General features: G+C 42.3%; 1 protein-coding gene across 2 annotated transcripts in view; it reads left to right on the forward strand.

Moving 5' to 3' along the window:
- Nucleotides 1-27,978, forward strand: part of NEMF (nuclear export mediator factor) — a gene marked incomplete in the record, with an annotated part of 57,237 nt that overhangs the window by 4,812 nt on the left and 24,447 nt on the right. For both annotated transcript variants that reach the window (XM_070053687.1, XM_070053688.1), the window contains 15 exon segments: nt 1-56; nt 1,936-2,084; nt 3,474-3,541; nt 7,395-7,481; nt 10,116-10,189; nt 12,283-12,353; nt 12,433-12,508; nt 12,886-12,948; nt 15,837-15,914; nt 15,996-16,204; nt 16,370-16,561; nt 17,255-17,318; nt 18,495-18,583; nt 23,512-23,615; nt 23,977-24,039. In XM_070053687.1, the coding sequence (XP_069909788.1) occupies nt 1-56; nt 1,936-2,084; nt 3,474-3,541; nt 7,395-7,481; nt 10,116-10,189; nt 12,283-12,353; nt 12,433-12,508; nt 12,886-12,948; nt 15,837-15,914; nt 15,996-16,204; nt 16,370-16,561; nt 17,255-17,318; nt 18,495-18,583; nt 23,512-23,615; nt 23,977-24,039 (1,443 nt within the window).

Genomic DNA, 27,978 nt, shown 5'->3' on the forward strand with positions numbered 1-27,978 from the left:
TTCAGTTTGGAAGTGATGAAGCTGCTTATCATTTAATCATTGAGCTTTATGATAGGGTAAGTAAAATTGGGAGTGTGGGATGAAGGAGAACTCATTGTATTAATTGTTCATGTATTACTCTTAAAAAAAAAAGTGGATAGTGGGGGCTGGCACTGTGGCATAGTATGCTAAACTTCTGCCTGTGGTGCCAGCATCCCATATGGGCACCGGTTCATGTCCCGGCTGGTCCTCTTCTGATCTAACTGTCTGCCTATGACCTGGGAAAGCAGGGGAAGATGTCCCAAGTGCTTGGGCCCCTGCACCCATGTGAGAGATCTGGAAGAAGCTCCTGGCTCCTGGCTTTGTATTGACCCAGTTCTCATCATTGTGGCCATTTGGGGAGTGAACCAACAGATGGAAAGTTTTTCTCTCTGTAGCTCTATCTCTTAAATAATTAAGTAAATAAAATGTAAAAAAAATCTAAGAAATCCAAACCTTTTTATTTAAAAGTATAGGAAAATTACAGACTTAATACAGAAGTTGCTTTGTACCCTTCACCTAGTTTCTCTTAAAGAGGACATCTTGCATAAACATGGTACATTTGTTAAAACTTAGAAATTAGCATTGGGACATTGTTATTCATTGAATTACAGGCTTTATTCAGACTTCACTAGTGTTTCTGCATTCGCGTAATTTTTACATTCCAGGATACTCCACCGCATTAAGCGCCTTTCCATTTGAAGGCTCTGAGCACTAGTCATGCATACCCAGAGGTCCAGTGAATGAGTTAGGAGCAGACAGTAAGGATGCTAGAATTTTCTTTTTCTTTTTCTTTTTCTTTTTTTTTTTTTTGACAGGCAGAGTTAGAGACAGACAGAGAGAAAGGTCTTCCTTTTCCGTTGGGTCACCGCCAATGGCTGCTGCGGCTGGCGCATTACGCTGATCCGAAGCCAGGAGCCAGGTGCTTCTCCTGGTCTCCCATGGGGTGCAGGGCCCAAGCACTTGGGCCATCCTCCACTGCACTCCCGGACCACAGCAGAGAGCTGGACTGGAAGAGGAGCAGCCGGGACAGAACCAGGTGCCCCGACCAGGACTAGAACCTGGTGTGCTGGGGCCACAGGTGGAGGATTAACCTATTGAGCCGTGGCGCTGGCCCGGATCCTGGAATTTTCAAGTACTTACTCCCAGTAATAGCTTAACCCGTTGCTCTTTTGTGATGTCTGTGAGAGGCAGGTTGGTTAATGCTTTTTGAAGATTGCTCTTCTCTAAATACCAGGGTTTGATCTTCTAGCCTTTATGTGTAATTTATGGCATATCTAGTCTAGTGTTGGTTGGCGAAAGAGGCTTATTGCCACTCAGATTCATGTTAAGAAAATAGGATTTATGGGGCTGGCGCTGTGGCGCAGCGAATTAAAGCCCTGGCCTGAAGCGCCAGCATCCCATGGGTGCCAGTTCAAGTCCTGGCTGCTCCACTTCTGATCCAGCTCTCTGCTGTGGCCTGGGAAAGCAGTATAAGATGGCCCAAGTCCTTGGGCCCCTGCACCCGTGTGGGAGACCTGGAAGAAGCTCCTGGCTCCTGGCTTCAGATCAGCACAGTTCTGGCCTTGCCGCCATCTGGGGAGTGAGCCAGCAGATGGACGACCTCTCTTTCTCTCTGTCTCTGCCTCTCTGTAACTCTTTCAAATACGTAAAATAAATATTTAAAAAAATAGAATTTATAAATTGTTTTAAGATTTTTTTTAAAAGATTTTAGTTATTTGCTTGAGAGGTGGAGTTACAGACAGAGTGTGCTCAGCAAGTGCAAGGAGCAGTGGTGGGACACTGGTGGTGTGGTTCTGCACCTTCAGTCTGTAACCTTAATTAGGTTGTTAGGGAACTGCGTTTTCTTTCTCAATTTTTAGAAGTTTCAAGAATGACTTGGGAAAGCACTAAATTGTATTTTATTCTCTCTTGCAGGGGAACATTATTCTTACGGATTATGAATACCTAATTTTAAATATCCTAAGGTTTAGAACTGATGAAGCAGATGATGTTAAGTTTGCCGTTCGTGAGCGCTATCCACTTGATCATGCGAGAGCTGCCGAGCCTTTACTTAGTTTGGAAAGGTAATTTTTTTTATAAATTTGTTGTATTAAAAGGTATTAAAAGGTATATATTCTCTGACAAGTCACTGGTTTTTGGGGCCAGCGGCATCCCATATGGGCACAAGTTTGTATCCTGACTGCTCCACTTTTGATCCAGCTCTGTTACGGTCTGGGATGTGTAAGGATATGAAAGAACTGTCAGATTTTATTTACTTGGATGACATAACCAAATTTAGACTGCTTGATTTACGTAAATGTGCAGGTAGGCTGATAAGCCTTATTTGGGAGTAGGAGATATATGTGGTTTTGTTTGTTTGTTTGTTTTTGACAGGCAGAGTGGACAGTGAGAGAGAGAAAGGTCTTCCTTTGCCGTTGGTTCACCTTCCAATGGCCGCCACGGCCGGTGTGCTGCGGCCGGCACACTGCGCTAATCCGATGGCAGGAGCCAGGTACTTCTCCTGGTCTCCCATGGGGTGCAGGGCCCAAGCACTTGGGCCATCCTCCACTGCACTCCCTGGCCACAGCAGAGAGCTGGCCTGGAAGAGGGGCAACCGGGACAGAATCCGGCGCCCCGACCAGGACTAGAACCCGGTGTGCTGGCGCCACAAGACGGAGGATTAGCCTAGTGAGCCACGGCGCTGGCTATATGTGTCTTTTTAAACTTTTTGAATTCCGTCAGATGTTTGTGATTTCTTGGTAAAGTGAGGAGACTTAGCTGTTCTATATTAGACAGTTGGATGTATTGGGCAGAGTGCAAAGGGAGATAGAAATTCTGTTTTTCCTAAGAAAAAGGGAAACAGGATAAGGTGGTGATTGTGGCTGTGCACTTCTGTCTAAAGGCTTTGCAGGTAGTCTACCGCAGTGGTTTTCAAAGTTTACCTTGCATGAGAATCACCTGGAGGACCTGTTAAAACATGGACCCTCCCTCCTTCTCTTGGCTAATTCATAGATCTAATGTAGGGCCCTGGCATTTGGATTTTTAACATGTTCTCTGATGTTGTTAATCCTGCTCATCACCACACTGACCCACAGCATCCTTAAAAGTTCTCATCCTTAAGAGTCATACATAGCACCTTTTGGGTGTCAGATATGGCTGGAACATTCACATACGTGTAACTTTTCTACCAAAGTGTTTCTTTCACATCACTTTTTCCATAATGTGGCCACTATGACAACAAGCAGTATGGCATAGTTGAAAAATACCAATTTCTTTGAAAACCTGGGTCTGTGTACTAATCTCAGATAAATTACTTTTGCCACCTGTTTTCTCACCCACAAGATGAACTAATTCCTGTTATATGTCAGAGTATTGTAAAGATGAAGTGATTTAATGCAGGTGAAAGTGTGTTGAACATTGTCGTAAGGTTTATTGAGTACAATTTTAAGAGGTGTGTCAATTTTGTTTCACAGACTGACTGAAGTAATAAGCAGTGCACCTAAGGGTGAACTACTGAAGAGAGTTCTTAACCCCTTACTTCGTGAGTAAACCTACATATAGGAATGAGATGTTTGCAAGATACTAGTTTTTCAGGAGTATATTTAAATCTCGAGTTTTGGGCAGAAAATTAGAACAAGGAGTTTAAAATGATACTTTGAGTAAATAAGAGTTTATTTTTAGGGATAGAGTTACTGTACCACAAGAAGTTTAAACTGTGATTCTATTTGAAAGCAGTGCATAGGGGCTGGTTCTGTGGTGTAGCAGGCTAAATGTACAACTGTGGTACCAGCATCCCATGTGGGTGCATGTTTGTGTCCCAGCTGCTCCTCTTCCAGTCCAGCTCTCTGCTATGGCCTGGGGAAGCGATGGAAGATGGTCCAAGTGCTTGGGCTCCTGCACCCGTGTGGGAGACCCAGAAGAAGCTCCTGGCTCCTGGCTTTGGCTTGGCCCAGCTCCATCTTTGAACCAGCAGATGGAAGACCTCTCTCTTTGTAACTCTGTCTCTCAAATAGATAGAATCTTAAAAAGCAAAACAAAGCCATGCATAGTGTGTTACCTAGTAATGCAATTCTTGATGGAGTATTCTCTGACAAGTCACTGGTTTTTGGGGCCAGCGGCATCCCATATGGGCACAAGTTTGTATCCCGACTGCTCCACTTTTGATCCAGCTCTGTTACGGTCTGGGAAAGCAGTAAAAGATGGCTCAAGAGCTTGGGCCAGTGCACTCATGTGGGAGACCCAGAAGCTCCTGGCTTTTGGCTTTGGATCAACCCATCCCCAGCCATTATGGCCATTTGGGGAGCGAACCAGTGTATAGAAGACCTTTCTGTCTCTCCATCTCTCTCTCTGTAACCCCACCTCTCAAATAAACAAACAAAATCTTAAAAAAAAAAAAAAAAAAAAAAAAGCCCAGTGGTTTTCAAAGTGAATCTTTTTTTTTTGACAGGCAGAGTGGACAGTGAGAGAGACAGAAAGGTCTTCCTTTGCCGTTGGTTCACCCTCCAATGGCCGCCGCGGCCGGCGCACCGTGCTGATCCGAAGGCAAGAGCCAGGTGCTTATCCTGGTCTCCCATGGGGTGCAGGGCCCAAGCACTTGGGCCATCCTCCACTGCACTCCCTGGCCACAGCAGAGAGCTGGCCTGGAAGAGGGGCAACTGGGACAGAATCCGGCGCCCCGACCGGGACTAGAACCCGGTGTTCCGGCGCCACAAGGCGGAGGATTAGCCTAGTGAGCCGTGGCGCCGGCCAAAGTGAATCTTCATTTTAATAATCCCTTTGCCTAGTTTTATTTTCTTTTTCATAAAGATTTATTTGAAAGGTAGAGTTACAGAGGCAGAGAGGGAGAGATCGTCCATCCGCTTGTACACTCCCCAAATGGCCACAACGGCTGGAGCTGCGCCAATCCGAAACCAGGAACCTAGAGCTTTTTCTGGGTCTCCCACATGGGTGCAGAGGCCCAAGCACTTGGCTCATCTTCTACTGCTTTCCCAGGCCACAGCACCAGCCCTTTTTTTTTAAGTTGGGTCTCAGAGTATTGCAGCATCTACTAGGTTCATTCGATCCCAGTAAGCTTTTATTTGTAAGATTATTACTTAGCCTTGTATTGATCTGGAAAGACATAGTGGCAGGCAGATACCATTGATTACTGAGAACTAGAAGTTTGCTCTTCCTTTCTTACAAAGTTAAAATGCATTAAAAGATTGTCCTTAGAACTTCCTAGTTGTTAGAATAGTATGTATAAAATATACTTAAGTTTAGAGTAAGCCGAAGTTTCACCCAGGTAAATTTCTTCAATTTTGAAATCAGGTAGTGTAAATCTAGATCTCTTGCATTGCCTTATAAAATTTAGGATTGTCTTGTTACTTTCTGCTGGAAAAAAAGGTCTGATTGAATTTTGATCAGGATAATGTTGAATCTGTAGATCAATTTATTTAGATCATACTTAATTTTTCTCAGTAATATTTTATAGTTTCCAGTATGTAGATCTTCTGCTTCCTTTGTTAGATTTGTCCCCAAATGTTGTATTCTTTTTGATGCTGTTATGAGAATTTTCTTAATTTCACTTTGAATAGAAATACAATTAATTTTTTTGTGTGTTGATTTGCATTCTCCAACATGATAAACTCCTTTGTTCTAATAGTTTTTTAATGTGTGGGTTCCTTATGAATTTTTTTTAAAAAGATTTATGTTATATGTTTGAAAGGCAGTTACAGATAGGGAGAAAGAAACAGAGAGAGAAGTCTTCCATCCAGTGATTCACTCCCCAAATGGCCACAACAGCCGGTGCCGGTCTGAAGTCAGGATCTCCCATGTGGGTACAGGGGCCCAAGCACTTGGGCCATCCTCTGCTGCATTTCCAGGCACATTAGCAGGCAGCTGGATTGGAAGTAGCTGGGAGTCAAATCAGTGCCCGTATGGAATGCTGGTACTGAAGGCAGTGGTTTAAACTGCTATGCCACAACGCCAGCCTCCTTACGAATTTTTTTTTTTTTTTTTTTTTTTTTTTTTTTGGACAGGTAGAGTTAGAGACAGAGCGACAGAGAGAAAGGTCTTCCTTTTTCCGTTGGTTCACCCCCCAAGGGGCCGCCATGGCCGGCACGTTGCGGCCAGCACGCTGCGCCAATCCGAAGTCAGGAGCCAGGTGCTTCCTCCTGGTCTCCCAAGTGGGTGCAGGGCCCAAGGACCTGGGCCATCCTCCACTGCACTCCCAGGCCACAGCAGAGAGCTGGAGTGGTAGAGGGGCAACCGGGACAGAACTGGTACCCCAACCGGGACTAGAACCCAGGGTGCCAGCACCGCAGGCGGAGGATTAGCCTAGTGAGCCATGGCACCGGCCCTGAATTTTTTTAACATAGAGAATCATACCATGTTTGATTACGGATGTTTTACTTCTTCCTTTTGAATTAAAATGTATGTAATTAGTTTTGCCTTATTGCATCAGCTGTAACTAGAACAGTGTTGAATAGATGTAGTGAGAGTGAATATTCCTGCCTTGTTCCTGATTTTAGGAGGAAAGTATTCAGTCCTTCACCACTAAGTAAATGTTAGCTGTAGACTTGTTCGTAGATGCCCTTTATCAGGTTGGCAAAGCTGCTTTCTGTTCCTAGTTTTTTGAGAGTCCTTGTTTGGAAGTGTGTTGAATTTTGTCAAATGCTTTTTCTATATCTTTTGAAATTATATGTGGTTTTTGTCCTTTATTCTATTAGAATAGTGTATTATATTAACCAGTTTTTGGATGCTAAACCAACCTTACATTTTAGCAATAAATTCCTGGTCATCAGCCGGTGCCGCGGCTCACTAGGCTAATCCTCCACCTTGCGGCGCCGGCACACTGGGTTCTAGTCCCGGTCGGGGCGCCGGATTCTGTCCCGGTTGCCCCTCTTCCAGGCCAGCTCTCTGCTGTGGCCAGGGAGTGCAGTGGAGGATGGCCCAAGTCCTTGGGCCCTGCACCCCATGGGAGACCAGGAGAAGTACCTGGCTCCTGCCATCGGATCAGCGCGATGCGCCGGCCGCGGCGGCCATTGGAGGGTGAACCAACAGCAAAAAAAGGAAGACCTTTCTCTCTTGTCTCTCTCTCTCTCACTGTCCACTCTGCCTGTCAAAAAAAAAAAAAAATTTTTTTCCTAGTCATGATTTAAAATCCTTTTTGTATGTGGCTGAATTCCATTACATTTCTGTAACTTGCATTGAATTCTATATGTTTATTAAAGTATCAGATTTCTATAAGCACTTGAATTGTCATTTTCTATAACATCTCAAAATAAGTACATTTATTATTATTTTCACTGGTTACTGTTTTTGAGATCATTTATATAAGATATGTTTGTACTATACAAAGTTTTAAATGTCAGGTTTTATAAGAAAATATTAAAAAATATTCTCTGCTCTTAAAGCCTATGGACCTGCTCTCATTGAACACTGCCTGATGGAAAGTGGTTTTCCTGGCAATGTCAAAGTGGATGAAAAACTTGAAAGTAAAGGTATGTCTGTATGATACAAATGTTGTCTGGTTTCATTTATTTCCTTTTTTAACAACTATGAAAATTACTTTTAGAAAATAGTAAGTTATCAAGTAGTTCTAGATTCAAAAAATTTGACCTATGCTTATCTTATACGCATGGGTTATTCTTGATTTCCTTCTCTAGTATGCTCTGGTATGAAGATTTACCCCTAGTTCAGTTCATTCTCTTTATCTATATTGTTACCTTTTGACTTTAAAAATATTTTCCTTTCCCTTCCCCCAAGTTTTTTTTTTTTTTTAAGATTTATTTATTTATTTGAAAGTCAGAGTTACACAGAGAGAGGAGAGGCAGAGAGAGAGAAAGGTCTTCCATCCAATGGTTCACTCCCCAATTGGCCGCAACGGCTGGAGCTGCACCGATCCGAAGCCAGGAGCCAGGAGCTTCTTCTGGGTCTCCCATGCAGGTGCAGGGGCCCAAAGACTTGGGCCATCTTCCACTGCCCTCTCAGACCACAGCAGAGAGCTGGGTTGGAAGAGGAGCAGCCAGGACTACAGCTGGCACCCATATGGGATGCCAGCGCTTTAGGCCAGGGCGTTAACCCACTGTGCCACAGCACTAGCCCCTCTTCCCCCAGGTTTTTAAGAGTGGTTACTGAACTTGGGACACTTGGAGACCCAAGAGTTGAATTATTATTTTTAAAGATTTATTTATTTTATTTGAAAGGCAGAGTTACTGAGAGTGATCATCCATTTGTTGGTTCACTCCCTAAATGGCAGAAATAGCCAGAGTTGAGCTGATCTGAAGCCAGGGGCCTGGAGCTTTTTCCGGGTGTCTGATGTGAGTGTACTGGGGCCATCTTCTGCTGCTTTCCCAGGTGCATTAGCAAGGAGCCAGATCAGAAGTGGAGCAGCTAGGACTCAAACCAGTGCCTATAAAGGATGCCAGCATTGCAGGCAGCTGCCTATTTTGCTTTGCTACAGCACCAGCCCCAACAGAGTTGTTATTAACTCTCTGACTCAGAACCTGGGGTGCATCAACAAATAGCACTGGACATGCATTATGGTTTCTGTAGTACTGTGATATGGCCAACTAATGAGTTAGGTTGTTATAGCTACTTAAGGAACCTAAACTTATTGCCACATAAGGGCAATAAAAAAAAGTAGGGGAAATAAAAGGAAAATGGAAGATTTTGTCTTTGACATACTTTGACTTGCAGATTCTCTTGTATAGTTAAAAAATTATTCTTGATGTTTATATTTGGATGTTACATATTAATTTCTGAAGGTTTAGGGATAACTCATGACATAAATTTTGTGCATGTGTTTAAAATTGCAAATAGGATATTTCAGTAAAGGTTTTAGCTTCTGATAAATATGAGTACTAATTCAGTGCAGTCCTAATGAAAATGACAACATTCTTGTGAAGAAACATTCTTGTTACAAGATTGCTTCTAAAAGCTCATGGAAAATGAAATTAGAGTTTATTTTGGTGCAGAAAGTTTTTGAAATCCATACAGTTTTTTCATGATACACCTATGTTTTCCATGAACTTTAGAAACTGGTTTTAGTGATTTGAGAGATGGACACAGATAAAGACAGAGAAAGAAAGTGTGCATGCGTGTGAGCAAGCTCCATCTGCTGATTTACTCTCCAAAGGTCTGCAACAGCTGAGGCTGTGCTGGGGCTGAAACCAGGAACCAGGAACTCAGTACAGGTCTCTCATGTGAGTGGCAGGGACCAGGTAACTTAAGCCATATCCTCTGCTTTAAAGGGTCTTCATTAGCAGTAAGCCAAGTCAGGAGCTAGAGCTGGAATCAAACTCAGGTACTCTGATGTAGGATACAGGAATCTTTTTTCTAAGGCAGAAGAGAGAAAAGCAAGATTTGTTTAAGTCATAGACCTGGTGGAGTAGCCAGGACAGGGGCTCCAAGAGAGGCAAAACCCTCAGATACAGGCATCTAAACAGAGGTCCTCCATCTGCTGGTTTATCCCACAAATGGCCACAAAGGCCAGAGCAAGGCCGTTCCGAAGCCAGGAGCCAGGAGCTTTCTCCAGGTCTTCCACATGGGTGCAGGGACCCAAACACCTGGGACACCCTCCAGTGCCTTCCCAGGTGCATCAGCAGGGAGCCGCACTGGAAGTGGAGCAGCCAGCACTCGAACCAGTGCCCGTATGGGATCCCTACCTACTATGCCACTGTGCTGGCCTCTCTCCACAAACTTTTTTGAAGTCTCCATGATAAAGAATGAATTTGATACTCATCTGGAACAAGCGTGTGAAATATTCAGGAAAACCAGGAAATAGCAATGATTTATTTCTATATGTATACCCTTTTTTCAGATTACAATATGTTAGAAAGCTATAGTAACTAAAATAGTAAGTTTTCAGAAAAGGAATAACCAAAAAAGAATCCAGAAACAGGCCTGAGTATACATGGGAATTTAGTGAACGAAGTGCATTTCAGACAATGAAGGGAAAGATGGATACGCTCCTGAGATAACAGGCAGGCTGGAGCATAACCTTATTTATTACAGACATGAAATAACTATCTGATTTTCTAGAACACTATGTTATTTAATAAATACTTTTCTGCTTTTCTACATAGTTAAGTGACATTTTGACATTTCTTTTTTCCTTTTTGTTTCTTTGTTAGATATTGAAAAAGTACTTACTTGTCTCCAAAAGGCAGAAGATTATATGAAAACAACATCCAACTTCAGGGGAAAGGTAGCACCATACTTACTTCTTTTTTTATTTAACTTTTCTAGAAATCAAATGTTCATTAAAGGAATAACAAATGTAAACTTTACTGTCCTAATTTGGAAGGTTTATATCTGTAATGTGCTTATTCAAAGTTAACTTTTTAAAATATTGCTGATTGAATTTTTGTTCTGTTCCTTTTTAAAATTTAAAAAAATTTGTCAAAAAGACAGAGCTCCCATCCATTGGTTCACTCTCTGAATGCCTGAAATAGCCACGGCTGGGCGGGGGCTGGGACCAGGATCAGGAACTCAACTTGCGTCTCTAACATGGGTAGCAGGAACCCAATTACTTGAGCCATCACTGCTGCCTCCCAAAGTCTGTACTGGTGGGAAGCTGGAGTCAGTAATTGAAGCTGGGAATCAAACCCAGGCACTCTGATGTGGGGTACAGGCATCTTAACTGCTAAGCTAAATGCCTGTTTCCTTGTTCCGTCCTTTTTTTTTTTTTTTTTTTAAGATTTTATTTATTTGAAAGGCAGAGTTACAGAGAAATAAATCTTCACCCACTGGTTTACTCCCCAAATGGCTGCAACAGCAAGGGCTGGACAAGGCCAAATCCAGGAACCAGGAGTTTTTTTCCAGGTCTCCCATGTGGGTGCAGGGACCCAAGCACTTGAGCTGTCCTCCACGCCTTTCCCAGGCACATCAACAGGGAGCTGGATCAGAAGTGGAGTATGGGGCCCTGCTCTGTGGTGCAGTGGATAAAGCCATAGCCTGCAGCACTGGCATCCCATTTGGTGGCTGGTTCGATTCCTCACTGTTCCACTTCCAATCCAATCCCCTGCTGATGTGCCTGGGAGCAGCAGAGGATGGCCCAAGTACTTGGCCCCCCTGCACCCACATGCGAGACCTCAGTGAAGCTACAGGCTCCTGGTTCAGCCTGGCCCAGCCCTGGTCTTTGTGGTGATTTGGAGAGTGAACCAACTGATGGAAGATCTCTTTCTCTCTGTTTCTCCTTCTTTGTCACTGTAACTGTTTTCAAATAAATAAATAAATCTTAAAAAAATAAAAAGGAAGTGGAGCAGCCGGGACTGGAACCAGCGCCCAAATGGGATACCTACACTGCAGGGTGCAGCTTAACCCTCTATAGTACAATACTAGCCTTTGTTTCTTATCTTTTCTAGAAGTACTATTTCAGGTTAGCAGTGGCATTCCGTAAAAGTTAAAGAATTTGGAAATGTTTCTTCTTGAGTTGATTTTAGAGAAGCATTTTTTTAATTCAAAAAATTTTTAAGAATTTATTTGATAAAGGGGTGGGGGGGGGATCTTCCATCCATTAATTCACTCCCAAATAGCCACAGTAGCCAAGGTTGGGCCAGGCTGAAACCAAGAGCCTCGAACTCCCATCTGAGTCTGCTACATGGGTAGCAGGGGCCCAGGTACTTGATCCAGCCTTTGCTTTTCTCCCAGGTCGATGGATTCCAAGCAGAGCATCCAGGACTTGAACCAGCAGTCATATGAGATGCCAGTGTCAGGGGCAGCTTAACCCACACCACTGGCTCTTGAGAAGCAGGTTTTAATTTGCCAGCACTTGTGTAAACTTTGGGACTTACCCCATTAATAGTTAAACATTTTTTGAATTATCTCATCCTTTATGAGAGTTTTTTCTTCTTTATTCAAAGAATAACTTTACTAACAAAAATGTTAATAAGGGGCCAGCATTGTAGCATAGCGGGTTCAGCTACTGCTGCAGTGCCATCATCTCACTTGGGCATCTGTTCAAGTCCTGGCTGCTCCACTTCTGACCTAGTTCCCTGATAATGTGCTTGTGAAAAGCAACAGAACATGGCCCAGGTGCTTAGGCCCCTGCACCCACATCAGAGACTCAGATGGAGCTCCTGGCTCTTGGCTTTGGCATGGCCCTGGCCCAGCCATTGTAGTCATTTGGGGAGTGAACCAGTAGGTGGACAGTATCTCTCTCTTTCTCTGTCTCTCCTCCTCTCTAACTCTGCCTTTTAAGTAAGTAAATCTTGAAAAAATGTTAATAAAATTGTCAGTTATGAAGAGAATTGTTTGGTAATTATGAACAGAAATGATTTTAATGCTGGATTTTTGTAGGGATATATCATCCAGAAAAGAGAAATAAAACCAAGCCTGGAAGTGGATAAACCAAGTGAAGACATACTCACGTAAGCATGTCACTTGGATCAATTCGTTTTGGAAGTTTGTTCATGTTCTTGAATGTGATATAATAAACATGTTTTACAGGTATGAAGAATTTCATCCTTTCTTGTTTTCTCAACATTCACAATGTCCGTATATAGAATTTGAATCATTTGACAAGGTGGGTTTTCCAATTCTGTTCTGACTAGTTTGTTAGCAGTGATGAATTGTTAATAACAACTTGCTTTGAGAAATTGAAAGTAAACTTGCATTAAACTTGCATTATAATTGCTGTGAATCTGAGCATTAGAGATCAGAGCAGTCACAGGTGCACTTGTTTGAAACAGTTGTTCCCACTGTTTCAAGATGCAGAACCAAAGATTGGAACCAAATGTGATTCTTGATACTGGTTATTTATATAATACATTTTTTGGAAGTCTGTTCAAGTTCTTTGGGTGTTTTGAAATAAAATAGACTCAAATTCTGGGAATGTGGAAGTGGGGGCCATGTTTTTGATTTTCAGCCAGTTGTTTCTGTTTCTTGTTTTTTTAAAATAAGGCCGTGGATGAATTTTATTCCAAGATAGAAGGTCAGAAAATTGATTTAAAAGCGTTACAACAGGTATGGCATTATTACAAACACTTCTGTTAAACTGTCTGGGCTTCAAATGATTTGATGGGTGGAAGCTGCTTTAGGGTAGGAGTGGGCAGCCTTATACAGGTAGTATGGGAAGTACTGTGGGAACTCTGATTTTTTGGTTTATGATAAGTGCTGAGGGAGTTCTCATCATTTAAAAGTAAAAAAACCCTCACGTTATTCAATCAGTTTATCAGATCCTCTCTAAAAAGGGAAATATGGTAAAAAGAGGAGGCCTGTATTTAAACCCTACTATGACTTGATTTATTAAAACAACCCAAAGCTTCTCAAACTTTTTTGTTGAACGAATGCAGTTTTCAGGAGATTTTAAATAGGCCAGAAAAGGAGAAGTTTTTTCTGTGCAAATAAATTTGTTTGCTTATCAGTAAACTCTATTTTAAAAAATGAACCTTAAAACTAGATCTTTAATATGGTTTCCATGTTGCGTGACCACACAAGGAGGTACTTTTAAGCGCATTTGACCATGTTTTCAGAGCATCTGCTGTAGAAGTTTCACAGATTAGAAGTAGTCATTGTTGATTTGAAGGGGATTTGATTCTCAAAAAATGCTAATAAATCTTTAAATGTGTGTGCAAAAATTTCACATTATGTGATATGTATACAAAGATTTCAAAATATGTGATTCTCTAACCCTCAGTTTAAAGAAATTAGTAATAGCTGGGGCCAGCACTGTGGCTCAGTGGGTTAACGTCCTGGCCTGAACCACTGGCATCCCATATGGGTGAGGGTTCGAGACCCGGCTGCTCCACTTCCCATCCAGCTCTCTGCTATGGCCTGGGAAAAGAATAGCAGATGGCCCAAGTCCTTGGGTCCCTGCACCCGCGTGGGAGACGTGGAAGAAGCTCCTGGCTTTGTATCGGTGCAGCTCCGGTCATTGCGGCCAGTTGGGGAGTGAACCATCGGATGGAAGACCTTTCTCTCTCTCTCTGCCTCGCCTCTCTGTAACTCTGACTTTCGAATAAATAAATCTTTTTTTTTTTTTTAAAGAAATTAGTAATAGCACAATTTCAAATAAGTTTGAACAGTACAACTTCAGAGCAGGTGGGTTAAATGAATTACTTAATAGAAATACCACATCACAGCTGCTTTTTGGCTGGTGAACAGACATCTAGCATCAACCCTGAACTCCCAAGTTTTTTATGTGCTGATTTATTTTGGTAATCATTGTAGTTTTTTGTTTTCTAAAGATTTATTTTTTTGAAAGTCAGAGTTACAGAGAGGGAAAGAGAGAAGTCTTCTATCCACTGGTTCATTTCCTAAATGGCCGCAGTGGTGGGAGCTGGGCTAATCCAAAGTCAGGAGCCAGGAGCTGCTTCTGGGTCTCCCATGCGGTTACAGGGGCCCAAGGACTTAGGCCATGTTCTGCTGCTTTCCCAAGCAATAGCAGATAGCTGGATTAGAAGTGGAGCAGCTGGGTCATGAACTGGCGCCCATATGGGATGCCAGCACTGCAGGCAGTGGCCTTACCTGCTTTGCCACAGCACCAGCCCCGTGGATTCTTTTAATAGTCATCATTCTTTTTTTTTTTTTTTTAAAGATTTATTTATTTGAGAGTTACATAGAAGAATAGAGAGAGAGAGAGAAAGAGGGAGGGATGGAGGGAGGGAGAGAGGGGGAGAGAGGGAGAGAGAGAGAGAGGTCTTCCATCCACTGGTTCACTCCCCAATTGGCTGCAACAGCTGGAGCTGTGCCAGTCTGAAGCCAGGAGCTTACTCCGGGTCTCCCATGTGGGTGCAGGGGCCCAAAGACTTGGGCCATCTTCTGCTGCTTTCCCAGGCCATAGCAGAAAGCTGTATCGGAAGTGGAGCAGCTGGAACATGAACCGGCGCCCATATGGGATGCCAGCGCTTCAGGCCAGGGTGTTAACCCGCTGCACTATAGTGCTGGTCCCCAGTCATCATTCTTATAATTTAAATCTTTTTAATATTTTGTCCAGCATTCAAATACTCATTAAGTGGTGATTCTATTTCTTGTGTTAAGAAATTTGTTCTCAAACTTATAATCTTGAAATGTAAATTAGATGATAGAAGGTTAAGTAACTACTATGAGTCTGTGTATTGTTAATGTAAGGAAAACAGTGTTCTGTAAAGTAATGGAAATAATGCTGGGTAACATAAAAGCAGTAATAAAATACAAAGCTGTTTTATAATTGGTGCTGTTTAAAAATTCAGTCCCCCAAAGTTTACTTTTAGGCCTTAAGAAAAAATGTCTTAAATTCTTCTAGTTCAATAATGCCAAGCACAGTAGAGACATACCTTACATACAGCGTAATCTGAAATGAAAAATACCTTCCTATACAGGGAATGGAAGGGAGGTGGATAGGAGAGGTAATTTTGAATGAAACACTTTGGACTATGAGAACTTCAGCTAGCTTCATAACAACATGGAGTGCAGATAAGGAGGGGGTCAAATGGTGAGTTTCGAGAGAAGACAGAGAAGGTGCCACAAGATAGAGGAAGTGTGGCCGGTGCCGCAGCTCACTAGGCTAATCCTCTGCTTGTGGCACCAGTACACCGGGTTCTAGTCCCGGTTGGGGTGCCAGATCCTGTCCCGGTTGCTCCTCTTCCAGTCCAGCTCTCTGCTGTGGCCTGGGAAGGCAGTGGAGGATGGCCCAAGTGCTTGGGCCCCTGTACCCACGTGGGAGACCAGGAGGAAGCACCTGGCTCCTGGCTTCAAGCCGGCCATAGTGGCCATTTGGGGGGTGAACCAACAGAAGGAAGACCTTTCTCTCTTTCTTTCTCTCTCACTGTCTATAAGTCTGTCTCTGTCTCTCTCTCTCACTAACTCTGCCTGGCAAAAAAAAAAAAAAAAGGAAGAAATCTAACTTTCTAAAAATGTTTTTCGTCAAAAAGGAAAAACAAGCATTGAAGAAATTAGATAATGTCCGAAAAGATCATGAAAACAGATTAGAAGCTCTTCAGCAGGCTCAGGTATTACATTTAAATTTTTCAGATGCTTTTTCAAAAATGGTAACTGGCATTATAGTAAATATGGTTCATTTGTTTCTTAAGGAAATAGACAAACTGAAAGGAGAGCTCATAGAAATGAACCTGCAAATAGTTGACAGAGCTATTCAGGTGGTTCGAAGTGCTTTAGCCAACCAGATAGACTGGACGGAGATTGGGTTAATTGTGAAAGAAGCGCAAGCTCAAGGAGACCCTGTTGCAAGTGCAATCAAAGAATTAAAACTACACACAAATCATGTTACAATGCTGCTAAGGTAAGTTCAAATTCTTTTCTTTATATTTGGAAATATAAGCTCAAAAATAGAGAAAAATTAGATGCAAACTTTACTGTAAACCTTTTGCAATTTCATTGAGAAAATAACTGAAAATTAAAGTGATGTCATTGACATTAGTGAAATACTATTGAATATTTTTAATAGAAATCCATACTTATTATCAGAGGAGGAAGATGACGACGTTGATGGTGATGTCACTGTTGAGAAAAATGAAAATGAACCACTAAAAGGAAAAAAGAAAAAGCAGAAGAATAAGCAACTGCAGAAGCCTCAGAAAAACAAGCCATTACTCGTTGATGTGGATCTTAGCTTGTCAGCATATGCCAATGCCAAGAAGTAAGTCAGTGTACACATTTCAGGCAAAGTGGTATCTGTTGTAAATCTATTTATTATAAGGATATTATGAAAAATAGTTATTTTACCTGGGTGAGAGTACATCAAAACATTTGTGGGAAAATGAAATTAAAGGATCAGTTTATTTTGGTGCAAGAAAATCTTTAACTAAAAATAGGTTTTTTTATATAATAAGCATTTTTCATGAACTTTTTGAAGACCCCTTCAAATATACTTCTTTTGGATGAAAATACTTTTTAGATTTAAGTTTTTCCCAAAAAAGTTGTTTTATTTGGAAGACAGGGAGCAAGCTGGGGTTGAGGGGGAGGGGAGACAGACAGATCTTCCACCTGCTGGTTCACTCCCCAAAAGGCTGCAGCAGTCGGAGTTGGGGCAAGCTGAAGCCAGGAACCAGAAGTTTCATCTGGATCTCTCATGTGGATGCAGGGGCCTAAGCACTTGGGCCATCTGCTGCTGCTTTCCCCAGGCACAGTAGCAGGGAGCTGAATCAAAGTAGAGCAGCTGGGACTGAAACTAGCACCCAAATGGGAAGCCGATGCTTAATTCACCGTGCCCCTTAAATTTCATTTTGTCTATTATGAAACTTACATGATGTGAAGGTCTGTAAAATCAGAAATAAATGGAAAAAGCAATGAGTAAAGATTTTACTTGAAATTTAATAAAATTTTTTTTTAGGTATTATGATCACAAAAGATACGCTGCTAAGAAAACACAAAAGACTGTTGAAGCTGCTGAGAAGGTACTAATGTTTATTAGAATAAATACTGACTGCTTTAATATAATGGGCTATTATTTCAGTTTAGATGAGGTTTTTCAAATTTAATGTATTTCTTTTTCACAAACCTGTTCCTCCCCCTGTCTTTCCCGTCTCAGTATGTAGCATCTTCTTTTTTGTCTGCTCAAGCTGAAAATGTTGCAAACCTGCAAACTCTCATAAATTAGATCCAGTCTAATCCTTTAAGGTAAACCAGAATCTGGCTAGTTCTGAGCATTCCACTGGTTGGGCCTCTGTCATCTGTGTTCACATGGACTGTAACAGTAGCCATTTAAAAAAAAAAGTTATTTATTTGTAAGTTGGAGTTAGAGAAGGAGAGGAAGAGGCAGAGAGAGAGAGATGGTCCATCAAACTAGTTCACTCCCCAAATGGTTGCAATGGGCGGGGCAGGGCCAGGCTGAAACCAGGAGCCAGGAACTTCATCTCAGTCTCCCATGTGGGTTCAGGGGCTTTCCCTGGGTGTATTAGCAGGGAACTGGATCAGAACTGGAGCAGCTGGGATTCATACCTGCCTGCTATGCCATATGGGATGCCAGTGCTGCGGGCTGGGGCTTTAACTCGCTGTGCCACAGCGCTGGCTCCTCCACCACAATCTGATTGTCCTTAAAACAGTGGTTTGTGCTGGGCTCTCGGGGCTTTTGCACCTTGCTGTTTTTTTTTTACATGGAATACTTTTGCTTCAGATTTTCATCTCTTCCCTCAGAATTCACTCCTTTTCATTCATGTATTTACTTAAAAAGACCATTAGAGAAGCCTTTCTTGACCACTCTTAATTAAAAATAATATGTATCTTTCTGTTTTTCTTTAAAAATCCCTGGTGGAATTCACTGTTGTATCCACAGCTTCTAGTGTAGAACCTGGTACATGATAGACAGTCAGTATCTGGCTAATGCACAATGCATTTCTTAATTTATGGACTTTGAGAAAATATTTGCATACATCAAATCTTTTACTTAAATTATTTTAGTATTTATGATAAAAAATATAAATTTTTCATTTTCTTTCAGTATGCATATTTATATGTGTAGATACTGCTATTTTGTGATACTCTAAAAACTGCTTCTTGTCCCATCATTTACTTTGGTGATATTTAAGTAAATTTGCAGCTAATTATATTTAAAAATCTTTTATTGTGAATAGGCATTCAAATCAGCTGAAAAGAAAACAAAGCAAACCTTAAAAGAAGTTCAAACAGTTACCTCAATTCAAAAAGCAAGAAAAGTGTATTGGTAAGTTTCCTACTATTTTTTTTTTTAAGATTTATTTTATTTAGTTGATAGAGTTACAGAGAGAGGTGGAGCTAGAGAGAAAGAGTGGTCTTCCATCCGCTGGTTCACTCCCCAAATGACCGCAACAGCCAGAATTGAGCTGATGCGAAGCCAGGAACCAGGAACTTCCTCCGGGTCTCCCATGCCTGTGCAGGGGCCCAAGGACTTGGGCCATCTTATACTGCTTCCCTAGACCATAGCAGAGAGCTGGATCAGAAGTGGAGCAGCTGGGACATGAACCGCTGCCCATATGGGATGCTGGCACTGCAGGCTGGGGCTTAACCTGGTCCTGTCCTACCTTTTTTAAGTTAGTTTTTGTTTCTATAAAAATTATGCATGCATATTTTTAAATAAAAGCAATTCTGCTGGGGCTGGCGCCATGGTTCACTTGGTTAATCCTCTGCCTGTGGCACAGCCATCCCATATGGGTGCCGGGATCTAGTCCCGGTTGTTCCTCTTCCTGTCCAGCTCTCTGCTGTGGGCCGGGAGTGCAGTGGAGGATGGCCCAAGTGCTTGGGCCCTGCACCCGCATGGGAGACCAGGAGGAAGCACCTGGCTCCTGGCTTCGGATCAGCGCAGCGCGGACTGTGGCAGCCGTTTAGGGTATGAACCAACGGAAAGAAGACCTTTGTCTCTGTCTCTCTCTCTCTCCCTATCTATAACTCTACCTGTCAAATAAATAAATAAATAAAAAGAAAAGCAGTTCTGTAAAACTTGTTACAAAATTCAGTAGCCCTGAAATTCTTCACCTTTTTTTTTTTTTTTTAATATGGGCTCAGGTTCTAGTCCCGGCTGCTCCTCTTCCCATCCAGCTCTCTGCTACGGCCTGGGAAGGCAACAGAAGATGGTCCAAGTCCTTGGGCCCCTGCTCCCAAGTAGAAGACCCAGAGGAAGTTCCTGGCTCCTGGCTTTGGATCAGCACAGCCCCGGCCATTGCGGCCATCTGGGGAGTGAGCCATCGGATGGAAGACCTCTCTCTCTCTGCCTGTCCTCTCTCTGTGTAACTCTGACTTTCAAATAAATAAATAAATCTTTAAAAATATATATATATATATATATATATTTGCTTATTTGAAAGGCAGAGAGAGAGAGGTAGAGTCAGAGAGATCTTCTGTCCGCTGGTTCACTCCTCCAGATGGCCACAAAGGCCAGGACTGTTTGAGCTTGAAGCCAAGAAGCAAAACCTTCTTTAGGGCTTCCCATGTGGGTGTTAGTGACCTAAGCACTTGTGTCATCTGCTGCTGCTTTCCTTGACACATTAGCAGGGAGCTGGACTGAAAATAGAGCAGCTGGGAGCTTAATCCACCATGCCACAGTGCCAGCCCGTAAATTCCTCGCCCTTATTCCCATTGCCTGTCTCCTAAGGAAATTCCTTTTAGCTTTTTTGGATGATTCTTTTGTGTTTACCTCTCTTCCTGTTAGTAATATGCTTATATTGCTGCCTCTTAATTAATTTATTTTTTAAATTCTTATTTGAAAAGCAGTTATGGAGAGGCAGAGGCAGAGAGAGAGAGAGCGAGAGAGGTCTTCCATCTGCTGGTTCACTCCCCACTCCTACTCAAGCTGCATGGATCTGAAGTCAGGGGCCAGAGGCTTCTTCTGGGTCCCCCACGTTGGGTGCAGGGGCCCAAGGACTTGAACCATCTTCCACTGCCTTCCCAGGTCACAGCAGAGAGCTGGATCAGAAGTGCGGCAGCCGGGACTCAAACTGGCACCCATATGGGATGCTGGCACTGCAGGCAGCAGCCTCACCCACTAAGCCTCAGCGCCGGTCCTTCTTAATTTCTTCCTTCCTTCCTTCCTTCCTTCCTTCCTTCCTTCCTTCCTTCCTTCCTTCCTTCCTATTTATTTATTTATTTATTTATTTATTTATTTATTTATCTGAGAGGCAGAGTTACAGACATAGAGAGGGAGAGACAGAAAGAGATGCCTTCCATCCACTGGTTCCTCAGATGTCTGCAGTGGCCCGAGTTGGGTCGATCTGAAACCAGGAGCTGGGTCTCCTACATGGGTGCGGGAGCAATTGGGCTGTATTCTACTGTTTTCCAGGCCATAAACAGAGCTGGATCTGAAGAGGGGCAGCCAGGACTCGAACCAGTGGCCATATGGGATGCTGGTGCCACAGGTGGAGGTTTAACCTACTATGCCACAGCACCGCCCCTGTATTGCTGCTGCTTAATGTTTCTGTTTTACAGTCTTTATTGATTTCCCACTGTGGAAGATATTACTCTTTTTCCACTTGTGTTCTATTACAAACTCACATGGGTATGACAGGCAGTGATAGAGACAAAGGGAGCGACAGAGAAAGAGATCTTCATCTGTTGGTTTATTCCCTAAATGGCTGCAGTGGCCAGGGCTGGGCCAATCTAAAGTCAGGAGCATAGAAACTCCATCCAGGTTTCCCACATGGATGCCAGGGGCCCAAGTACTTGGGCCATCTTCTGGTGCCATCCCATGCATATTAACAGGGAACTGGATGAGGAACGGAGCAGCTGGGATTCAAACCAGTGCTCTGATTAGGAATACTTGCAGTTACAGGCAGCAGCTTAAACTGCGTTGTATACATTTGAAATGTATGCACTCTGATGTATTTTAGTTTATCTACCCAATTTATTATTTGCTTTCTATTCCTTTTTTAAAAAAAATAAATATTTATTGAAAGAGTTACACAATGAGAAGGAGGGAGAGAGAGAGACTCTGTCCATTGGTTCACTCCCCAGATGGCCCCAAGAGACAACATAACTTGGGTTTTAAAAATTTAAGATTCATTTATTTATTTGAAAAGCTGTTACAGAGAGATGGAGAGATCATCCATTTGCTGGTTCACTCCCCAAATGGCCACAACAGCTAGGGCTGGACCAGGCTGAAGCCAGGAGTTTTATTGGGGTCTCCCATGTGAGTAGCAGGGGCTCAAGTAATTGGGCTGCTTTTCCCATGGGGTTTGCAGGGAGCCAGATCAAAAGTGGAGCCAGCTGGGACACAAACCGGCACCCATATAGGATGCCGGCATCACAAGCGGTGGCTGTACGCACTGTGCTACAATGCCAGTACCAAGTCCTATTTTTAAAAAAGGTGTATTTACTGTATTATTTAAAAGGTGGAGTTATAGAGAGAGAAGGAGAGAGAGCTTTCATCTGCTGGTTCTTGCCCCAAATGGCTGCAAAAGCCAGGGCTGGGCCATGCTGAAACTAGGAGCCTAGGATTCCATCCATGTCTGCCCCGTGGATTCAGGAGCCCAAGCAGTTGGGCCATCTGCTGCTGCTTTCCCAGGTGCGTTAGCAGGGAACTGGATTGGGTGCAGAGTGGCCAGTACTTGAACTGATACGGGATGCTGGCATTGCAGGCAACAGTTTAACCCTTAACTCCCTGTACCACGGCACCCACCCCTTGTGCCATTTATTGTGTATTCTTTTGTCTTCCTCATTACCCTCTTTAAATTGTTTCCTCAAAAGGCAGAGACAGAGGTACATCTCCCATCCACTGGGTCCCTCTCCAAATGTTCACAACAGCCAGCAATCTGAGTGAGAGACTGAGAGTCAGTGAGATCTTCTATTTGCTAGTTCATTCTCATTGCGCCACAATGCTGGCAACAACTATAATCTTTCAATTTATAGATTAAATCATATACAGGGGGCTGGCATTGTGGTACAGTGGGTTAAGCTGCTGCCTACCATGCTGGCATCCCATTTGAGTATCGGTTCAAGTACCAGCTGCTTCACTTCTGATCCAGCTCCCTGATAATGTGCCTGGGAAAGCAGCAGAAGGTGGTCCAAGTACTTGAGCCCCTGCCACCTATGTGGGAGATCTGAATGAAGTTCCAGGCTCCTGGCTTTGGCTTGATCCAGTCCTGACCATAGGGGCCATTTGGGGAGTGATGGAAAGATCTCTCTCTCCTTCTCTCTCTAACAGCTTTTCAAACAAATGAATAAATCTTTGAAAAAACCATATACAAGATTATTTCTGTACTTACATGATGTAGGAGGTGTTTGTGTTCACCTATATTGCAGTTTTCAAAATTTCTAAAACCCAAGTTATTTTTCCTGAGAAGTTATGATTTTACCCTTCTGAAGACAATTTTTTGTCTTTTATATTTTAAAAAATGTAAAGTATATCATAGGTAAATATTGATTATGTTGGTTAATTGAGAACTGAGTAGTCAAACAATTTTGCTTTCTTATCAGTGGTCCAAAGCCTTTCTAGTGCCCCACTGAAAGAAGGCTAAAACTAACGTCGTATTTTATACTTAGCACTTTATGTAATTCGTTGTTATATTATCTTTGAGTCTAAGAAGGCTGTCTCTGTGGAATAAGGGGATAACTTTTTAAAGATGTAGAATTTAATTTCTTCTAAAAATGAGTTAAGAAAATCACATTAAGTATGTTACAGGTTTTTATTAAAATTCAGCTTGATACCTTCTGGAAGAATTAAGCTATCTTAGTCAAGTTACCTGTACCTACACAAACAGAGCTGATGTTTGGCTCAGCTATTAAAAGTTTTGCCACTTGGAATGCCTGTATCCCATGTTGGAATGCCTGGGTTCTAGTCCTGGGTCCACTTCCTATCCAACTTTCTGCTAATGCAGACCCTGGGAGACAGCAATTGACTGTTCAAGTACTAGTGTCTCTGCCACCCATGTAGGAGCCCACGTTGAGTTCCTGGCTTCTGGATTAGCCTGGTTCATTCCAAGCTATTGTGGGTATTGTAGAGTGAACCAGTGGATTAAGATTAGTTGATTGATCAAAATTTTCTTTGTGTGTCTGTGTGTCTGTGTGTGTGTGTGCGCGCAAAACCTACAGAGGCACAGTGGCTCCCTGTTTGTAAAAGGTGTGTGAATTCAGATAGCTGTAATGAAAAAGAAATGTTAACTTTGCTTTCTTTCAATTTGGTAGGTTTGAAAAGTTTCTGTGGTTCATTAGCTCAGAGAACTATCTAATTATAGGTGGACGAGATCAGCAGCAGAACGAAATAATTGTGAAAAGATACTTGACAACAGGTAAGTAGAATTAAAATTCTAAAGAATTTTCATTTAAATGATTGGATCAGTTACATGAACACTGGGAATTTATTTTCATCTTATCCTCTTCTGTTTGATTTAATGAGTGGAAGGATTTAACAGTTTATGATTTGTTGAATGTGCTTTGACACATAATTCTCATCTTAAGTGAATGTTCCTCAAGTTATGTTGCTGAGCTAATTCTCAGTCTTCTGCTACATTAATAAAATAGCTTTCAGTCTTCCAAAAGCATTGTAGGTCATATTGTTAAAAGCTTAACTTTTCATTGCTGAAGTTTGCAACCATTTTTCACATTTAGAAATAGGACTTCTGAAAGTGTCTTTTCTTATTGATTTTTAAGGAGACATTTATGTACATGCTGATCTTCATGGAGCTACCAGTTGTGTAATTAAGAATCCAACAGGTAATATATTTCTCTTATTCAGAATTTTACTTCCTTTCCTTAAAATACATTTAGTGTAATGATAAGGCTAAAATCAGTAGAGATAAAGGAGAATGTAATGATAAAAGGATGACTCCATTAACAGGCTGTAACCATGAGAAGCATATATGTACCCAACAACCCTTGATGTGAAGCAAAACCTGACAGAATTGCAAGGAGAAATAAAAACCTTTAAAATAATATTTGGAGACTTTCAGTCCTGAATGTAATAAGTAGACACAATATCTATAAGGAAACAGAAGACCTAGACAACACTTTACACTAACTAGATCTAACAGAAATTTGTAAGCACTGTACCTATCAGCAGCAGACTATTCTCAAGTGCTTATGGAACATTCTCTGGGATAGCATATGATAGTCTATAAAACAAGTCTCAATACATATAAAACAAATGAAATCATATGAAGATTTTGACCATAATGGAGTGAAATTAGAAACCAGTAGAAGAAAATTTGGAGAATTCCTAAATGTGACATCTTGGTTGCTTCTAGTTTTTGGCAGTTACGAATAAAATTGCTGTAAATGTCTGTATGTAGCTTTTCTTTTTTTTTATTTTAAAGATTTATTTATTTATTTGAAAGTCAGAGTTACACACAGAGAGAAGGAGAGGCAGAGAGAGAGAGAGAGAGAGAGAGAGATCTTCCATTCACTGGTTCACTCCCCAGTTGGCCACGGCGCCCAGAACTGCACCAGTCCAAAGCCAGGAGCCGTGATCTTCTTCCAGGTCGCCCACGCAGGTGCAGGGGCCCAAGGATTTGGGCCATCCTCAGCTGCTTCCCCAGGCCATAGCAGATATCTGAATCAGAAGTGGAGCAGCTAGGTCTTGAACTGGTGCCCATATGGGATGCTGGCATGGCAGATGGTAGGCCCAGTCTGCCATGCCACAGTGCCAGCCCCGTGTGGGTTTTCATATGGACAGAATTTTCCAGTTAATGTGAGTTAGTATCAGAGATCAAGATTGTTGATTTCTATGTTTAGAGTAGTTTTGTAAGAAATCTTTAGACTCTTCTATTTGCATTCCTATTTGCATTCCAACAGTAATGAAAGAATTCTGTTGCTTCACAACCTTGCCACCAGTTGGTGTCAGTGATCTTGATTTTGGCCTTTTTAATAAATGTGTAGTGGCATTATCATTTTAATTTGCATTTCCATGATGACCTGTTTGTCTTCTTGTGTCTTCCTTAGTAAGGTCTCTGCCGTAACATTCGTTGTTTGTGTTCCCACTGTCGCATTCTAGTAGTTCTTTGTATATTTTGGATAACATCTGCTTTGTCTTCAGCATATATGTTCACTCAAGCTGTGGCTTATCTTTTCATAGAATAATCTTTTTAACAGTGATATTGGGGCAACTATATATCTACATGCAAAAGAATGAAGTTAGACCTTCTTCTTTACACCATTTACACCACCCACTGTACTATTTTAAAATACTTTAAAGACCTAGGTTTTTCAAAAAGTTTTATTAATTTATTTGAAAGGCAGAGTGACAAGGGGAGCGAGAGAGATATCATCTGTTTGCTGATTCATAACCCAAATGCCTGTAATAGAGCTGGACCATGATGAAGCCAGGAGCCTGGAGCTGCTTCTGGGTCTCCCACAGGTGTGGGAGGGACCCAAGCCCTTGGACCTTTTTCCATTGCTTTCCAAGGTGCATTAACAGGATGCTATAGTGGAAGTAGCTAGGACTCAAGTTGGCACTCTAGTGCAGTCTTAAGGCATCCCAAGCATCAGCTTAACCCTCTGCACGATAGTGCATGCTTCAAGATCTAGACTTTAGAGCTGAAAGTATAAAACTGTTGGAAGAAAACAAGGTATAAATCTTCATAAGCTTGGATTATTCAGTTATTTGTTATATGATATTAAAGTCATAGGGAACCAAACAAAATAGGTAAGTAGGACTTAAAAATGAAAAACCTTTATTAAAAAGTGTTATCAAGAAAGTGAAAAGGCAACCCATAGAATAGGAGAAAATGGTTACAAATCTTACATCTGATACGGGATCAGTATCCAAAGAACACTTAAGACTTAGGGCTGGCGCTGTGGCGTAGTGGATAAAGCTGCCACCTGCAGTGCTGGCATCCCATATGGGTGCCGGTTCGAGTCCTGGCTGCTCCACTTCTGATCCAGTTCTCTGCTATGGGCTAGTGAAGCAGTACAAGATAGCCTGAGTTGGGGCCAGCGCCAAGGCTCACTTGGTTTATCCTCCGCCTGCAGCGCCGGCATCCCATATGGGCACTGGGTTCTAGTCCCAGTTGCTCCTTTTCCAGTCCAGCTCTCTGCTGTGGCCCAGGAAGGCAGTGGAGGATGGCCAAGTCCTTGCACCCCTGCACCCACATGGGAGATGTGAGCATCTCCACCAGGAGGAAGCACCTGGCTCCTGGCTTTGGATCAGCTGGGTTGGCGTGGCTCCGGCGTGGCGGCCATTTGGAGGGTGAACCAATGGAAGGAAGACCTTTGTCTCTGTCTCTCTCTCTCTCACTGTCTAACTCTATCCGTCAAATTAAAAAAAAAAAAAAAAAGGCCTAAGTCTTTGGGCCCCTGCACCCATGTGGGAGACCCAGAAGAAGCTCCTGGCTCCTGGCTTCAGATTGGCTCAGCTCCGGCTGTTGTGGCCATCTGGGGAGTGAACCAGCAGATGGAAAACCTCTCTCTCTCTCTGCCTGTGCCTCTCTGTAACTCTGATTTTCAAGTAAACAAATAAAATATTTTAATAAAAAATAAACACTTAAGACTCGAAAGAGAAATAACAACATTTAAAAATGAACAAAGGCTACGCTGTGGCATAGCAGGTAAAAGCCGCCGCCTACAGTGCCAGTATCCCATATGGGCACTAGTTTGAATCCCAGCTGCTCCACTTCTGATCCAGCTCTCTGCTGTGGCCTGGGAAAGCAGTAGAAAATGGCCCAAGTCCTTGGGTCCCTGCACCCTTTGGGAGACCTGGAGGAGGCTTCTGGCTCCTGGTTTTGGATCAGCCTAGCCAGTTGGGAAGTGAACTAGTGGATGGAAGACCTCTCTCTCTCTATCTGCCTCTCCTTCTTCTCTATGTGTTACTTTGACTTTCAAATAAGTAAAATAAATCTTTTAAAAAATAAAAACAAAACAAAAAAATAAAAAAGGATTCAAGTGGACTTTTTTTTTTTTTTTTTTTTTTAGATTATTTTATTTATTTAAAAGAGTTAGAGAGAGGGAGAGACAGAAAGATAGGTCTTCCCTCCTCTGGTTCACTCCCCAGATGGCTTCAATGGCTGGAGTTGAGCCAGGCTGGAGCCAGGAGCCAGGAGCTTCATCTGGGTTTCCCACATGGGTGAAGGCCCAAGCACTTGGGCCATCATTTGATGCTTTCCCAGGTACATTAACAGGGTGTTGGATCAGAAGTGGAACAGTACCCCCCATATGGGATGCGGCGCTGGCTTTACTTATTACGCCACGATGCTAACCTCATCAAGTGGACATTTATCCAAAGTTAGATGAATGGCCAGTAAACAAATGAAAAGATGCTCAGTATTGTCAGTTACTAGGGGGAAATGTAAATCAAAACCACATTGAAATTCTAACATACTCAATAGAATGGTTATAATGCAAAATAGATAATAAGTGTTACTAAGCATGTAGAGAAATTAGAACCCTCATATGAATTGAAAATGAGAGTTGCTATGAAGAATGGTTTGGCAGTTTGTCAGCAAATTAAACATAGTTGTGACCGCCCCCCTTTCAAATTACAGGAATATACCTAATTGTCTGTACAAAGCATGTGTGCAAACATTCACGCAGGCATTATTTATAATAGCCAAGAAAGGGGGGAAAAAACCTATGTATCCATCAGTTGATGGGTAGATAAGCAACATTGTATATATGCAGTAAAATGTATTCAGATTTTAAAAAAATTAAGTAGTTACATAT

This window comes from Oryctolagus cuniculus, chromosome 12 (genome assembly GCF_964237555.1).
Source record: "Oryctolagus cuniculus chromosome 12, mOryCun1.1, whole genome shotgun sequence".
In the NCBI taxonomy this organism is placed as follows: domain Eukaryota; kingdom Metazoa; phylum Chordata; class Mammalia; order Lagomorpha; family Leporidae; genus Oryctolagus; species Oryctolagus cuniculus.